Source organism: Nuphar pumila, chromosome 8 (genome assembly GCF_984573655.1).
Source record: "Nuphar pumila chromosome 8, dmNupPumi1.hap1.1, whole genome shotgun sequence".
NCBI classification, from domain to species: Eukaryota; Viridiplantae; Streptophyta; class Magnoliopsida; order Nymphaeales; family Nymphaeaceae; genus Nuphar; species Nuphar pumila.
Genome location: NC_143256.1, coordinates 124,169,140 through 124,186,559, shown reverse-complemented (window position 1 = coordinate 124,186,559; position 17,420 = coordinate 124,169,140). Strand labels below are relative to the sequence as shown.

The window sequence follows — 17,420 nt, the reverse complement described above, 5'->3', positions numbered from 1 at the left end:
ATTTTGATTGTGCTCTTATGTGAACATTAGTCTTGCTACTTCAAAGATTGGTTCAATGAAATAACCTTTCCTAAAGTGTTGTAAAGAACCTGTGTGTGATGCAGTTTATACTTTATACCTCATTTCCTGCTGCTGCTACTATCTATTTTTTGAAATGGATTTTCTTGATAGTTCACCCTAACCTGTTTTCCCTTGCACTGATTGACTTATGACCAACACCCAACAATTAATTTATCTTCTCATGATATTTTGGATCCTAACCTTAACTTCAGGTAATATTTCTGCTTGCTTATAGTATATTGGTGCCAATAATCGTATGCCTAGAGATGTGTTTATAACTTTATACTGTATAAGATCTATCACACAAATATCTCAATTTTTTTATGGTGTATCTTCATCAAGTGTTTTAAAATGATAATATCCTGAGATTTTCTTAAAAAAAATTTGAATCTCTTGTTTACCTTTCTTTTTTCCATTTCTTCTAAATTTTGTTGAGATTCTCCTAACTTTCTTTTTAAATCTTTTCCAAAGATTTATTAGTATATTCACTCGTGCAATGTTCTCATTAAAACTACTTCTGATACATTAACTTGAACCTTCTCTTGTCTTCTCATATGAAGAAAAGTTCTGCTACATGGAATCTACCTGATTGAAGGAATGACAGTTATGTTAGAGTAGTACTGAATCCAGTGCATACGGGCTTTCTTGTTTGTAGCATTCATTCAACTTTTCTTGTGCTCATCAGATCATTGTTGCATGGCCTTGGTTAAGCTGAAACTTCATGGGATTTTTGTGTTGAATGCTTATTTTGCCATGTTTCATATGTAAAGTCATTGGGAGAAAATCTAAACAAGCTATTGAACTGTCAATATTAATTTTGCAGGTGGTAGTTTTAAACTTGATATCTTTGATCATTGAACGTCTTGGTGATAGAATCATTCCATTTGCAAATGAGCTGGCTGAGTTTTTTCAGAAGGTAATTTCCTGAATGTTATTGGTAAGGCTCTTACATTTTCCTATTCACTTAATTGTATTCCACCATAGACATGGGAAACATGCACCACTGTTACATTTTCTTGATTAAGAATATGTAACAAATGAGTTTCTTTGGCTATTCCAATTCTTGATGCTCAAGAAAAATATCAGTGAACTCATGTAACCAGTGGACTCTTTCTGACTGATGAACTTATGTAACCAGTGGACTCTTTCTGACTGATAAATCAGTTCTGTCATAGGTCCTGATTTTAGCATTTTATGGTCTATGGTTTTTCAAATATTTTGTTCCCCGTGTTTGTCACTCTTCTGGTCTATTTGAAATGGCCTTCCACATGTTTTGACCCTTTTTTTGTGGATAGCTAAGTTACATAATAACCCTCATGGGATTAGAATCTAAGACCCCTCAGTTATGATAGTGTCTCCACCTGTCCAACGATTTGCAGGTATATACTTTGAATATGTGCTTAATCAATATCTACATGGGCTTGTTGCTGTCTGTATGTTGAAATTTTCAGTTGACCAGACTTTTTATGTCTATCCCCTTTCCTCAAATTTTTTCTTTTTTCTTCTCTCAGCAAAATCATAGCAATAACATCATGGGCTTGAGTGGTGGTTGTTAGAAGTTAAGGCATTTGGTATTTATGTGTGACTGACATATTAACTTATTTGCTAGCTGAACAATATGCATAATAATGTGTATTTTATATAGACCTGTTCTGTTTGGTGCTGTCTGGTCACATCTATGTATTTTTATGTGGTAATTTCTCTTTTAATCTCTTCTAGTTTTGTGTGTGGGTCTATGTTGTCAAAAGTGCTCACTAGTCGTCCTAGGCATAAGTAAAACTTCTAGGCTTTGCAATTCCTAGGTGGGTATCTTAAAAGGTATCAATTTTGCTGAGTAAACGTTGACTAGGGCACGTAATCAGCAGCTAACCTGCCCTTGCCTAGGCGTAAAGGCAGTTTAGTCATTTTTTATTGCTATAATTAAAAAAAAAAAAGAATGTACAAAGGCAAGGGGTTAATTTTAAATGATTATGTTTTTTTATATATGCATGTGCTAATTTGTTTCTAATGAAGTTTCTGTTAAAGGCTGAAGGTGAGATATATATGTGTGATTTTTTTGTATATATGTCTGAGATTTTGTAAAATTTTCTATTACTTATGCCTAGGCACAAGGGCAGTTTAGCTATTTTTTATTGCTATAATTAAAAAAAGAATGTACGAAGGCAGGGGTTAATTTTAAATGATTATGTTTTTTATATATGTGTGTGCTAATTTGTTTCTAATTAAAGGCTGAAAGTGAGATATATGTGTGATTTTTTTTTGTATATATATCTAAAATTTTGTAACATATTTAGTATGTGTTACTGTGCTTCAGATATTTTTTCTGTGAAAGACGGAAATTATGATTTTTTGTAAATAAATAAATAAGTATATACATATTCTGATTATGCTATGAGTAATATGTGTGTGTGTGTGTTACAATCAATTTTTCCATGAAAGGCTGAAAGTATATTTTGTTGATTATACTAAATATGTTATGAATAATTGAATATATATGTATATATATATTTTGTGAAAGCATGTGTAATTGTGTATTTGTCGGATGAAAACGTCTTATTACTAAAAGAATTAAACATATTTTATGTATATTTGTATTTTTTTTTATTTTTTAATTGGGGTACCGACTATTTCCACCTAGTCCTCGACTAGTCTTTTTCGGGGTCTATCGACTAGGCACTGCCTAGCGCTTTTGACTACATAGGAGTGGGTGCGTATATGTGTGTGTGCATGATCTTGTTCATGTTACTGACTTCAATTTCTATTAAAGAATACTTCATGGGGCTCTCCTTTTCATTGTACCTGAGTTGTATCCAATAAAATATTTTGAGAAAGTGTTTCCATTATTAACTGTTGTACCAAATAAATGTTTATGCTGTTTGTGTTTCATAAATAGCAATAATTTTTCTGTTTTGCTGAAATGAATCTGAAGCATCAGTTTTCTAGCTCTTTGAAAGCTTTCTCTCTCCTCTTTTTTGTTTTTTTGGAAGGGGCGGGGGGGGGGGGGGGGGGGTAGAGGAGAGAGAATGGGGAGGAAGATGGAATCGGAGAAGCGGTAAATCTGTAACCTGGAAATGGTTTTATCTTATCTATGGAGTGACTGGAGTTTCAAAATGTTGATTTGGGTTGCACGTAATACATCTGCCACTTCAAATGGAGCTGTAGTCAAGTCTTTTCTTTTTGTTTTGTTAGATGGTCGATAAGATGATCTTTTTGAGCCATATGCTCATTTGCCATCAACTTGAACTAGTGATTATTGCAATGTCTCCGCATTATCACATTCTGAATGATGACAAATGAAATTTATCTGTCTGAGAAAGCAACATTATCTCTTATTCCTCATGTTTGCTGGAAAAAATAAACTTGGTTGTCTCGTTCTGACAGTAACTTCTAACTGGTTTGTCAACTCAAGCACATTCGTAGGAACTAAAGGTTTTTACTATAAGATTCTCTTAAGAAATATGATTCTTAGGTTATAAATTACAAGCATGCCCATGTATTTATAAAGTCTTCTATTGTTTCTTTTACCTTCAAGCTGTGCATTTATATGTTTTATATGTATTTTATTACGTATTCCATATTTTATCCCTTGTGTTCGTCTTTACTGGGCCATGCACCTCATCATAGGTCATGGAATCTGGGTTGCTAGTTGATATTTTTATCAATATGCACATATTTGGATATGTTTTTATCTGATGCAAAAGTTGATTCTGCAGTTCTTTATGGTTATCTTATGCAACCAACAAGATCCATTTGTCTGAGCAGGTGAAATGTGTCTTTTTGTTGGCCAGTTATGGGATGAATCAGCTGGTGAGAGTCTACTACAAGTTCAATTACTGCTTGCTCTGAAGAATCTTGTTGGTGCACTTGGCTCCCAGTCACCTATGTGTTACGGGGTTGTATTTCCAATTTTGAGATTTGGTATTGATATAACAAATCCAGATGAACTCTCTTTTCTGGAGGACAGTATGCAGGTAGAAATCTTACTAGTTATTTTCCTAGCTATCTCACCCTCTACAGGAGTTCTTTCTTTGTTTTTTATTTCAAGAATGTCATACTCATTCCTATAACATTTTGCAGCTATGGGAAGCCACAGTGATTCAAGCACCTTCAATGGTACCACAGCTACTAGATCTCTTTACATACCTTGTGGCGATTATGGAAAGGAGTTTCGATCACTTACAAGTTAGTTTTCATTGATTTTTCTCTGTTCATGTCTGATACTTGAGCCTCCATGAGTTTAGCTCTTTGTAGATGAACATCGTTTTTGCCACCAGTGTATTTGACCTGCATGCTGTTATTGCTGTTATATGGATTCTGCAGATGACTTGCCAGGTTGGTATAAATCATTTAATTTGCACACTCTTAATCCGAACGACCGAACCTTGGTATAAAGTACAACTGTAAATAATCCTACCAAAATGACTAGGACCACATGTAATCACTGATAGGAAATGTTGATGTGTCTTGTGATAAATAATGCTGACACATGCAAATGAATGATTTGTCATGCTTAGAAAAGTCTGAAGAGCAATGTTAAGGCACTGGATTTGATATGTCATCAACAAACCTGTCATGACATCATTACCTAAACATGTTAAACCAGGTTTTAACCCCCATTGTGTGTTTTCTGTGTGATGTTCCTGTTAGATTTCATAAAACAGAGTTTATCCTGCGTGAAGGGTGAAGAACAGAGAGAGAGGGAAGGAGCTGCAGAGAAAACCTGATTCCTCAATTCAGGAATCGGCTGCTACTAATGCTTTCATTATATATGTTACTAATACAAACTTAGGGTACTAAAATACCCTTTTACAAAGAGAAGAAAATACATGTGTGCCATTAATGAAAGTATACATGATCACGGGTCTGGACCCGGACCCATGATCCAACACGTCTTTTCACCCTCCCTCAAGTTGTGCATGGCTTTGAACCATGAACAACTTGCCTTTTAACATCCCAAACCTGTCTTTAGTCAAACCTTTTGTGAATATATCAGCCACTTGATCGGAGGTTCGTACAAATTCAAGCTCAATCTCCTTCTCTTCTACCTTTTGTCTCACGAAATGTTGATCTATTTCGCTGTGTTTGGCCCGACTGTGATAAATAGGATTGAAGGACATATTTATGGCACTTTGATTATCACATAAAAGAAGGGATCGAGAGATTGATTCTCCCACTTCTGTCAGTAAGTGCCTAATCCATGTAGCTTCAGCAGTAGCAGCTGCCATTGACCTATATTCGGCTTCTGTACTAGATCTAGCAACAACCTTTTGTTACTGCTCCAAGATACCAAATTCATCCCAACAAATATACAATGGCCTGGTACAGATCTACGTTCGTCTGGATCTCCCGCCCAATCTGCATCAGTATAGACAGTAATTTCATGTGCATTTTGTCCATTTGTCCTTTTTCTGTACAAAAGTCCATCCCCAACAGTTCCTTTCAAGTACCGAAGTATCCTCTTAACCGCCTCCATATGCCCTTCACACGGCTCATGCATAAACTGAGATACTTGATTTACTGAGTAAACGATATCAGGTCGAGTGAAAGTAAGATATTGCAACATGCCGATTATGCTACAATATCTTGTAGGAGAGGTTATATGAAATGATGCACCAAAGTCAAGAAGCCAAGGGGTTTCACCGAAATCGGAGAAGGAAGAAACTGCCGCTCCAGTCGATGCTCCATTTAAAGAAGATACTTCTTTAGGAAGAGGTTGAAGAATCTCCATAAGTTATAACATAGATATAGGTGCATCATGAGATTTATTCAAATCACCAGGTTCTTGAGACGAACCAACCAAAGACACATTCTTTTCTTTCCTTTTTCTAAATCTAGGACATTGAGGTTTGGTATGTCCCGATTGATGACAATTATAACAAATAATCTTTTTCTTGTCATACTCATTGCCTTGTTTCCAATAAGGTTTGTTGTCAACCTCATTTCCTTGTTTCCAATGAGGTGGTTTATAAGGATGCATTTAGTTTTCCGGTCTAGAGACGGCTAAAATAGAATCGTCTTCATTTTTCAAAGGATGCCCTCTTAGCCTATTCTCCTCCATACTCAATTCTTCAAGAGTGTCAACAATAGAAGGAATTTTCCTTTTATAAAGAAACATAAATTTGTTGCTTTCAAACTCCGGTCTCAAACCATTTATAAATTGATAAGAATGTTCCGCATCAAGTTGCTTTTGCCGGAGCTCTATATCTTTCGGGCAATGCCACTTAGGCTCAAGGATATATAATTCTTCCCAAAGTATTCCCTAATACTTTTGTCCTTTTGAGTCATTGTCTGAACTTTGTTTTGCAAATTGCACACATGTGCAATAATTTTGAGGGATACATATTCTTAAGGTATTCTCATGCTTTGTTGGCATGCTCAAACTTTGCGAGACTAGAGCACTTTTTAATATCTATGTAATCTTGGCGTGCCCCATTCTTCACTCTTTTCACTTTTTTTTAATAAGTGGCTAGTGTCTTAGACTTCTCACCATCCGTAAGAGACACTTCTTTTTTATTTTCAACCTTTGTGAGGACTATTTTAGTCTCTGGATCAGAACCATCAACTAATCCCCATAATCCATTTTCCCATGTATGGTGCTTCATTATTGAAGACCACATTACAAAGTTTGTATCATTGCGCTTCATGGGTATGATGGTAATTTTCTCATTGTCATCCATTCTTACAAAGAGAGAAAGAGATGAGGTGAAAGAGATGAGAGAAGAGAATAGATGAGAAAAAGAAAGATTTTTCTTTCTTCCCTGGGCACGAAAAACGAGGTAGAAAGCAATCTTCAAGAGACAAGAGCAACCCGCTCTGATACCATGTAAAGAAACAAGAATCTTCCAATCACACTCAATATGCTCACCAAAGATTAAAAAAAGAACACGCACAACAGGTGTCCACAAAAGGGCATACTCAATAGCAAACCCACACAAGGGGTATTTCACAAGAGGACTAAAAATAAATATTATTCTATTCATCACCATGCAAGAAGCATACATTTGAAGAGGAGGTGACCCCCATTTATATACATGAGATGAGAGGAAAAAAGGAGACTCAAATAGAGTCGTTGGAGCTAGTCCAACGGCTCTATTTGTAACCGTTGGACTAGCTCCAACGGCTCCATGACTAGTCAACTTTTAGTTGACTAGTCAGCCTATCTAGTTCAAACTGAACTGGATACAAAAAATAAAAAATAAGAAATGGAGAAAATATATAATATGTATATTATATACATATTTACATATGTACATTTTAACATTTAATCTCTAATTGCTGCAGGTTCGTGTTCAGTCTTTAGCGGTGTTGCCACTTTCTTGTTTGTTGGAAGAAATGGTGAATCTAGGGGATGCCATCTTTCCTCCTTGTCCTTTCTTGTTTCCCCCCCCTCTTTTCTCTCTTTTTGAGGTGGAAGTTAATTTTGTGGTGGTCAATCTGTTTTTGTCCTGTCATTGTTAGAATTGTTAATACAACCAGTACAACCTAGTGGGCCCACATGGAACTTTTATGTGGAGGGTGCTCACCATCATTTAATTATCATCATCTTCAAGCCTTATCCCAATTTGATCAACTCTGCATGTCCTGTTTCTCTAATCATTCCCATATAGTGGTGAGATCCATGCCTTTGACGGAATCTTGCGATTATATTTAAAGTGTTTCTGAATTGTCTTCCTAGTTATTTTCAATAAACGAATGTTGATGAATTTTCTCCTATGAAGAATGGGAAGATGTGTTTTTGCAGCCTATTTATATGTGCTTTTTATGATTCTTTCTGAAGCTGAATTTATCTAATGCAGGCTTGTTTAGGGTTGACTGTTGCTTTTATGTTATTGAAAAGTAAAGAGCTAAGTGATTGGAGTGTTATCCACCCCTTTTCTTTTTACACAGAGAAACCACGTCTGGAATCAGAGACCTGGTCCCGCTGGTCTATGTTATCCACTTGAAAGCTGCTATTTTGATAAACATAATGTAATTGCTAAGTTGAACTTTGTGGCTCGACTAATGCCATGACTTCTATCTATTTGATTAGTATGTCAAGGTAATTTATTTCCATAATTGGCTTTAATGGCTGAAGTCAACACCCTCAGCGTATGCAGCCATAAATGAAGGGCATCTCTGCACTCAGATTAATCTCATAGGGTTAAACACATACAGTTGACCTTGAGTTTACTTTTAAGATGAATCTGTCTTGGTTATACCAACTGACTCAAGTGAGTATTGCTTTGGGTCTTGTAACATAGTGAAGTCTGTGCAGTTTTATTTGATTGTTGAGTTAGGATATGTTATTTGATTGTCAGAATCTCCGAAAGGACTTGACGGTGCAGTTATGACAAAATTGACCTGGTTGCCTGTGCTGCATCTTGATTTTCGGTTGAATTACCAAATCTTTGGAGGACTTGGACTTTGACAACTCTCTGTCTCAACTCACATGGTGAATGAAAGCTATTGAATTATAAATGGGGATGGATTTCAAAATTATTTGTTCATGTTAAAATCTGGTTTTTCCTTGTCAATGGTATTAAATCTTTTTGATGTCCCAATGCTACTTTTAGTTGTTAAGACAAAATTTCTGAACCACTTCTTGGTTCCTGGTTCTTGTTGTGAAAGCCATCAAATTTATTTTTTGGTATTTAATTTTACATATACTTATAGAATTTGTGTTTGGCAAAGCTTATCTTTTATATTCATAAGTCATAACTTAACAATTTTGTATTCCATTCTGATTTCAGAAATTTCAATTTCAGGTTGCAATGAACATCATTGAGTGCTACATTGTCTTAGGCGGAATAGACTTTTTAAATGTTCATGCTCAAAACTTGGTCAAGCTTTTAGATGGAATTGTGGACAGTGTTAGTGACAAAGGAATGCCTCCAGTACTTCAAGTCGTTGAAACCCTTGTCAAGGTTTGTTTTTAATATTCATTTAGTTTTCACTTGTTATTGTTTTAGTGATGCATATATGGCTTACTCTTTTAAATGTGATGGTTGTATTTACTCTGGTTTGTCATGAAAATGTGCATGTACTATTGCAAGTGAGTCAACTGTGGATTGTCTGTTAATTAATCCTGCTACTTGTCTTTCCCAATTATCAACACTTAAGACTTTTTGTGGTGATTCAAACTAGTCTTGTATGAGAGACATCATTTTGAATCTTATTCTTCTGTACTTGTAATGAAGTAGCCTTCTAGGAAATAAATGAGGCAGGGATCAACTATAGAATGAAACTGAAAAGCTAGAGATAGTGATTTTTTACTAACTTTAAAGCTAAGATTATATTTATATGTTGTCCTGTGAACAAAGTGAAACAAATTCATCTGGCACGTAGGAAGGTTTTAAATAGGTGGGACTTTAAGCCTGATGACTATGATGATGATAATGGAAGATGGTTTAGGTGATCAATGTAGTTAGGTTCCACACAGTGACGAGTCACTACAGCGAAGTCTAAGTTGGTTTTGGTGTGATGTATATGCACCATAAACATGTATAAATGACAAGAATCAGCTGTGTATATGGCTTATGCCATTGCTCATCTTGCAAGCCAAAAAGGGAAACTTTGCTGAAACGTGAGTTTTTGTATTTAGAAGGATTAAGATTGAACATTTGCAAATGATAATTTTAACTTATCTCAATGTGTTAAATATGTATATGTAAATGAATATATTTTTGTACTGTATTGTACCACTTGTACAGCATACTGTACTGTATTGTACTACTGTACTGTATTGTACTGTATTGTACAGCATACTGTACTGTATTGTACTATTGTACTGTATTGTACCACTCGTACAACATATAAATATCAATGGAAAGGGGAGAAGACATCATTGCCGCCCAACATTTTTTCTCTCTTCCCTCTTACCTCTCTCTCTATCTCTTGCTACGATAGTAAGGTGACTCCCACATCTGATTTCTCACATGGTATCAGAGCCAAGGGCGTGGTAATCACGATCATCTGGAAGGCCCCTAAGGACCTTTACGTGCGTTTTTGGGCGTTCTCAAGGAAAGTGTTTTTTTTTTCATCTTTTCTCTGTTGTTTCTCCGTTGAATCACTATATTTCGACGTCGTTTCTTCATTTCCTCATATCGTGCATCTTTTCCTTCTTACATATTCTGTTATCCCCAATTTTATCAACCCTAATTTCTGTTTTCCCCAAATTTGGGAACCCTCATTTCTCAAAAGTGCCTCTTTTCTCAAACTTCTTGTGATTTCTTGTCTATTTCTTGCAATATAGTTGATAAATCGTACATTCTGCACGATTAACTAAAAAATCGTGATTTCCAAAACTCAAAAATTTCTGTCCGTACGGTTCTGTCCGTACAACCTACGAATTTCTGTCGTGCTGTTTGATTCATCTTTGATCTTCTTCCTTATGGATTCTAAAATCAGCCCCAGATTTCTTTCTCAACTTGTTTCTCACAAATTAACTCATGATAACTACTTACTTTGGAAACGCCAAATTCTGTCGTTTATCCGAAGTCATGGTCTTTCCGGGCATCTGGATGGGGGATCACCCGCCCCACCTATGACTATTACGCAAGAGGTAATTGGTAATGATGGGAAGGTGAGTTGCATTGCTATTCCAAATCCTGCGTATGATGTTTGGTTTCAGAAGGACCAATCTGTGGTTGCCTATTTGACTGCCACGTTAACTGATCGTATATTACAAACTATCTCTGACCATTTTACTGCTGCAGAACTATGGAGACATCTTGCTCACTCTTATTCACAGGTTTCTGAATCACGTGCACTTCAACTGAAATGGCAGTTCCAATCTATGCGAAAGGGAACTAAGACCATTACTGAATTTCTAGGGGATATCAAAATTATCATTGATCAGTTGGCCGCTATTGGATATCCTGTTTCTGACAGAGATGTTGTTCAGCAGGTATTGGGAAGCCTTGGGCCCCAATATCGTATGTTTTGCACTGCATTACAGGTTGCCTCTACACTTCCATGCTTTGAGGATTTACAGGCCAAACTCCTACAGTATGAAGTTAGTTTGACTCAAGATCATCTTATTGATGATCCTCATCCTGTCATGTTTACATCTGGGTCTACTTCATTTCGTCCACCTGCTGCTCATATGGGCCGTGGAGGACTCCTTCCTACTCCTACTGCTCCACCTGCCACTAGAGGTACCCGTGTCCCTACTTGCTTCCATTGCAACAAGCGTGGCCATGTGAAAGCAGATTGTTGGCACAACCCACAGAATCGCAACAAGGCAGGGAGGCCAGGACCAAGAGCTGGACAGATGAATGTTAGACAGTTTCAGGGGCAGCCGCAGGGAAATTTTCGAGCACATCAGGGTACTGATCAGGGACAGAGTGCAGGGTTGCCACATGATGTGCAACAAATTCTGATGACTGCATTTAACAACATGAATTTGCGTCAGAATGATGATGGAGTTTGGTATATTGATTCTGGAGCAGCCGCACATGTTACTTCTGATGCAGGTAAACTTTCCAACATGGTTCCTTATATTGGCACTGGCACTATTGTCACGGGAGATGGTTCCCACCACCCTATTTCTCATACTGGAAATGCATCTCTCTCTTTGTCACAATCTACACTACCATTGAAAAATGTCTTACTCACTCCTGCCATTGAGAAAAACATTTTATCTGTTTCTAAATTGGTTGATGAAACAAATTCATCCATGGAATTTACTCCGTCTTCTGTTTGTCTTAAGGACCTTCGAACCAAGAAGATGCTCGCTAAGGGTGAACGACGCGGAAACATGTACGTCTTCGAAGCAGCCCCCGGGACTTTGAAGACGTCATCTACCGTGTCTCCATCTTTTCCTGCTTATTTGAGTCAGTCTTCTTCTGTTATGCAATGTAATAAGCCAGTTTCTTGGCATCGTCGGTTAGGTCATTGTAGTCAAGGGTTCCTTGACAAATTGTCTTCTCAGGGTTTTATTCCCAAAGTCAAATTAGATCATAAGTGTCCTAGTTGTAATGTCTGCAAGAGTCATGTACTTCCCTTTCAAAGTATCAATAAAAGAGCTTCCAAGCCATTTGAAATTATTCACTCTGATGTTTGGGGCCCAACTCCTGTTTCATCTCTATCTGGCTCTCGTTATTATGTGTTATTTCTTGACTCTTTCACTCGTTACACTTGGATTTACTTTATGAAATCTAAATCTGAAGTGTTCAAACTTGTTCAAACTTTTCAAACAATTCCATGCTCTTGTTCAGAACCTTTTCAATTCAAATATCACTTATTTCCAGTGTGATGGTGGTGGAGAATACATATCTCATGATTTTAGTGAATATTTAAAGGACCATGACATCACACGTAACTCCTCTTGTCCTTACACTCCACAACAGAATGGAGTAGCAGAACGTAAGCATCGGCATATTGTTGAAACCGCGTTAAGTATGATGCACAATATTGATATTTCTTTCTCTCTTTGGACTGAGGCCTTTCACACTGCAGTGCATATCATTAACAGGTTGCCTATGGAATTATTAGGAGATCAGTCTCCTTATTATTTGCTTCACGGTTCTCACCCTTCTTATGATGATTTGCATGCTTTCGGATGCATTTGTTATGTCCATGTGGATCATTCTTTACGTAACAAGTTTCAGGACAGAGCAGTTCAGTGCAGATTTCTGGGATATGCCGATGGGTATAAAGGATATAGATGTTATGATCCTATTTTGGGTAAGATTAAGGTCTCTAGAAATGTTGTTTTTGATGATGACCATTTCAGCACTTGTGATACTTCTCAGGTATATGAGCAAACTACTTATGATCCATGGCTTTGTGATACTTTGCTATATGACTCTATCAGAGATCCTGTTGTTGATGAACCAATTCAGTTTGAAGCAGACAACTCCATCATCCAGGATGCACCTTCACGATTTTCAGGTTTGGTTTATGCCCGTCGAGGAGCCCCTTCAACTCCATCTCACGAGGCTCCCCCTCTTCGACGATCCACACGTGAAAGGCATCCTATCCATCGTTGGGTTAGTTACAACAATTTTTCTCTTGACTTTCAGTTGTTTCTAACCAATGTGGCCAAAGAGAAAGAGCCGTCTACTTTCCATCAGGCAGCCCATTCTCGAGCTTGGGTTGAAGCTATGAACGAAGAAATGGCAGCACTTCATGAATGTCATACATGGGATATTGTTCCTCGACCTGTTGATAGAAATGTTGTTGGTTCCAAATGGGTTTACAAGATCAAGCGTAAACCAGATGGTAGCATTGAAAGATATAAAGCTCGCCTTGTTGCACGCGGATTCACACAACAATATGGGCAAGATTATGAGGAAACTTTTAGCCCTGTTGTCAAAATTGGCACCATTCGTGTGATCCTCACTTTGGCACTTCAGCATGGTTGGTCTCTTAGCCAGTTGGATGTCAAGAATGTGTTCCTACATGGGGACTTGAAGGAAGAGGTGTACATGGAGCAACCTCCTGGATATAGTGAACATGATGCGGCTACATGGGTTTGTAAATTGAGAAGGTCTCTTTATGGTTTAAAACAGGCATCTCGGTCTTGGTTTGAGAGTTTCTCCATGGAAATTCAGCAGCATGGCTTTTCTAAGAGTATACTTGATCATTCTTTATTTATGTATAAGAATGATCATGTTACTACTTGGGTTCTTATATATGTTGATGACATCATTATCACTGGGAGTGATGATGCACATATTGCCTTGGTCAAGTCTTTACTCATGGCCAAATTCAAGATGAAGGACTTAGGCCCATTGCGATACTTCTTGGGAGTTGAAGTCGATAGACAAGATGATCGATTCACTCTAAGTCAACACAAGTATACTCTTGACATTCTTCACACCACTGGTATGATTAATTGTAAACCTCTCAGCACCCCATCTGTCTTAAATCATAAGTTTAGTGCAAAAGAAGGCCAATTATATCATGATTCCACTTTATATCGCCGCATTGTTGGTATGTTGCAATATCTTACATTTACAAGACCTGACATTGCTTATGCTGTAAATCAAGCATCTCAGTTTATGCATGCTCCCACTGATTGTCATATGGAATGTATTAAGCGTATTCTCAGATATCTGAAAGGGACTATTGGAGATGGATTACTCTATCACAAAGATGAAAGCTTCACTACAGGACACCGTTTACTTACATATTGTGATGCAGATTGGGGTGGGGACCCTGATGAGCGTAGGTCGGTTTCAGGATATTGTGTTTTTATTGGCCCAAATATTGTCACTTGGAGTAGTAAGAAACAAAAGGCCATTGCTAAATCCAGCACTGAGGCAGAGTACAGGGCAATGGCAGCAGGGACAGCTGATGTCACTTGGGTACGGCATCTTCTTCAAGAGTTGAATGAACCTATCTCTTCCTCTCTGCTTTTATGTGATAATCAAAGTGCCATTAATATTTCTTTTAACCCTATTCATCATTGTCGCACGAAGCACATTGAGATTGATCAGCATTTTGTTAGACAAAAGATTGAAACAGAAGAAATTGAGGCTTCGTATGTCAGATCAGAAGACCAAGTAGCAGACATCTTCACCAAAGGATTGGTTAGTCATCAATTTTGGTTACTTAAGGGCAAGTTGAGCATGATTGAAGATCATCCTCAACTTGAGGGAGGCTGTTAAATATGTATATGTAAATGAATATATTTCTGTACTGTATTGTACCACTTGTACAGCATACTGTACTGTATTGTACTACTGTACTGTATTGTACCGTATTGTACAGCATACTGTACTGTATTGTACTATTGTACTGTATTGTACCACTCATACAACATATAAATATCAATGGAAAGGGGAGAAGACATCATTGCCGCCCAACATTTTTTCTCTCTTCCCTCTTACCTCTCTCTCTATCTCTTGCTACGATAGTAAGGTGACTCCCACATCTGATTTCTCACACAATGATGATCTCCCAGGGCATCATGTGCCAGTTTATCGGACATGATGATGAATACATGGGCTACAGATGCTTTGATCATGATAAAAATAAAATTATTGTTTCTCGCCATGTTGTTTTTCAAGAACACGTGAGCGGAAATGGATCATTGTCTTCTAACAACATTTCACTGCAGTCCTTCTGGCCATCCACACATAAAATACAACATGCAGTCCATAACACGACTGCAGCTGAATCAATGTGCAAAGCAGGTTTTCTCTCAGCAGGTATACAGTAGAAGACACACATTGCAGTCTACTGCCTGGGTTGGACATGCTGCCCTGCATAGTGAATTGGTCAATCAATCAGCAACGTCTCCTGCTGATCCGATTCATGAACAAGTTCCCTATGAATCTGAACATGTTTCAGCATCATCTTCTCCGGGTCCTACATATGCTAACCCAATCCCAATCCCGCAACAAAGTGTCTCTACATGCACGTCCAGCAGAATCCGACATCCTCCCGATAGATGGATTAGTTATGAAACCTTTTCCTTGGACTTTCAGGTTTATGCTACAGCACTCGATACCATTCAAGAGTTGAGATCTTTTGCTGAAGCTATCTGAAACCCATGGTGGAGAGATGTTATGAATGAAGAACTTAGAGTTCTTCATAAATGTGGTACGTGGGATGTTGTCCAGGCATGTTGAGAAGAATGTCGTTGGATGTCCCTGGGTGTATAAAATCAAACGGAAGTCAGATGATAGCATTGAACAATTCAAAGAAGGTTGGTAGCCAAAGGCTATCCTGAGGAACATGGGTTAGATTTTGTTGAAACATTCAGCCCAGTAGTTCACATGGGCACCATTGGAATCATTTTATCTCTAGGTATCTCCAATGGGTGGTGAGACCTCTTCTAACTGGATGTCAAGAACGCTTTTCTCCATGGTGATCTGTATAAAGAGGTGTATATGGAGCAACCATCTGGATATCCTGAGGGAGACACACACCTCACTGTGCTCAAGTTAAAGAAAGCTATATATGGACTTAAGCATGCATCACGGGCCTGGTTGATACATTCAGCACTGTTGTTCACTCTCTTGGGTCTGAGCGAAGACACTGTGACTACTCTTTGTTTGTCCACTGCGACAAATCAGATCTCACTATTGTTTTGGTTTATGTGGATGACATAATCGTTACAGGTTGTAATGGAGCCAAGATTGTGCAACTGAAATCTATGTTCCATTGTCGATTTCACACGAAAGATTTGAGTCTTTTTCGGTTCTTTTTGGGAGTGCAGGTTGACTAGCAACCATATCGTCTTGTCTTATCGCAACACAAGTATGCCCAAGACGTCCTTCAACATAGTGGTATGTTGAAATGCAAGCCCGTAAACACTCCTATGGTTGTGAATACTCAACTGGGCAATCTATCTTTTGATGATGAAGATTTTTCGGAACCAGAAAAATATCGCAGCATTGTTGAAGCCTCGGTGAATCGGGTTTCACAGTTTATGCATAAGCCCCAAGTGAAACATATGGAGGTCGTAAAGAGAATTCTCCGATACATCAAAGGTACTCTCTCATACGGTCTTATATATGTCATACTTGATTCAATAACTCCCAAATATCCATTAAGATCATTGCATATTCTGATGTTGACTGGGCTCATGATCCGATTACAAGATCAGTCACTGGTATGGAGTCTATTTAGGTTCTCATCTTATATCTTGGGCCAATCGCAAGTAGAAGACTGACGCTCATTCAAGTACTGAAGCAGAATATCGAGCCATCGCTGCAATTATTGTAGAAGTTGCATGGATCAAACACATTTTATTTAGTTTGAGTCAACATATCTTCTGCTCGTTATTATATTATGATAATCGTAGTGCAGTTGCTATCTCTACAAATTCGGTGCAACATAGTAAAATGAAACATGTGGAGATAGACCGACACTTTGTTAGAGAGAAGGTGGAGTCAAAAGATATCTAGCCCATTTTCATCAGAGGAGAAGACCAAGTAGCTGATTTTTTTACTAAGGCCCTTACTCAACATCGTCATTGATATTTGAAGTCCAAATTGTCCATGGTCCTTAACCATGCACAGTTTGAGGGGCATGTTAAGATTATACTAGATCCAGGTTTGGATCTGGGTCTAGATCCAAACCCGATTAGGGTTGTATCATTCATGTATTCCTTCCATTGTAAAGAGGCATTATTGTAAAAACCCCACACTAATATAAAAAGGAAAAGACTCCACCCTATAAGGGTAAAACGTCAATTCAATTTTCAAATTCTCTCTTTCCTCTTTTCTTTCTTGCCTGTTTGCTTGTGCATGACACAACTTCTGGCAGCATATTTCACAATCTCCTCCCAATTGTCAATATGTCCGTATAAGATAAATACTGTGTCAGAACTCGATAATGCAAATTTTGTTAAAATATGTATATATATATATATATATATTCTTAAAATATGAAAGAATATATATAATACCCAATAGGGGCATTTT

At 37.6% G+C, this 17,420-nt stretch overlaps 1 protein-coding gene across 2 annotated transcripts in view; it reads left to right on the top strand.

Annotated features, from left to right (window-relative positions):
- Positions 1 to 17,420, top strand: part of LOC149830584 (uncharacterized) — a 108,750-nt gene that overhangs the window by 75,754 nt on the left and 15,576 nt on the right. For both annotated transcript variants that reach the window (XR_016433683.1, XM_090015864.1), the window contains exons 14-17: positions 884 to 976; positions 3,849 to 4,031; positions 4,138 to 4,242; positions 8,805 to 8,963. Coding sequence is in view for 1 of the 2 variants with exons in the window: in XM_090015864.1 (XP_089871990.1) it covers positions 884 to 976; positions 3,849 to 4,031; positions 4,138 to 4,242; positions 8,805 to 8,963 (540 nt within the window). In the remaining variant the exon portion in view is untranslated. The remainder of the gene's footprint in view (positions 1 to 883; positions 977 to 3,848; positions 4,032 to 4,137; positions 4,243 to 8,804; positions 8,964 to 17,420) is intronic.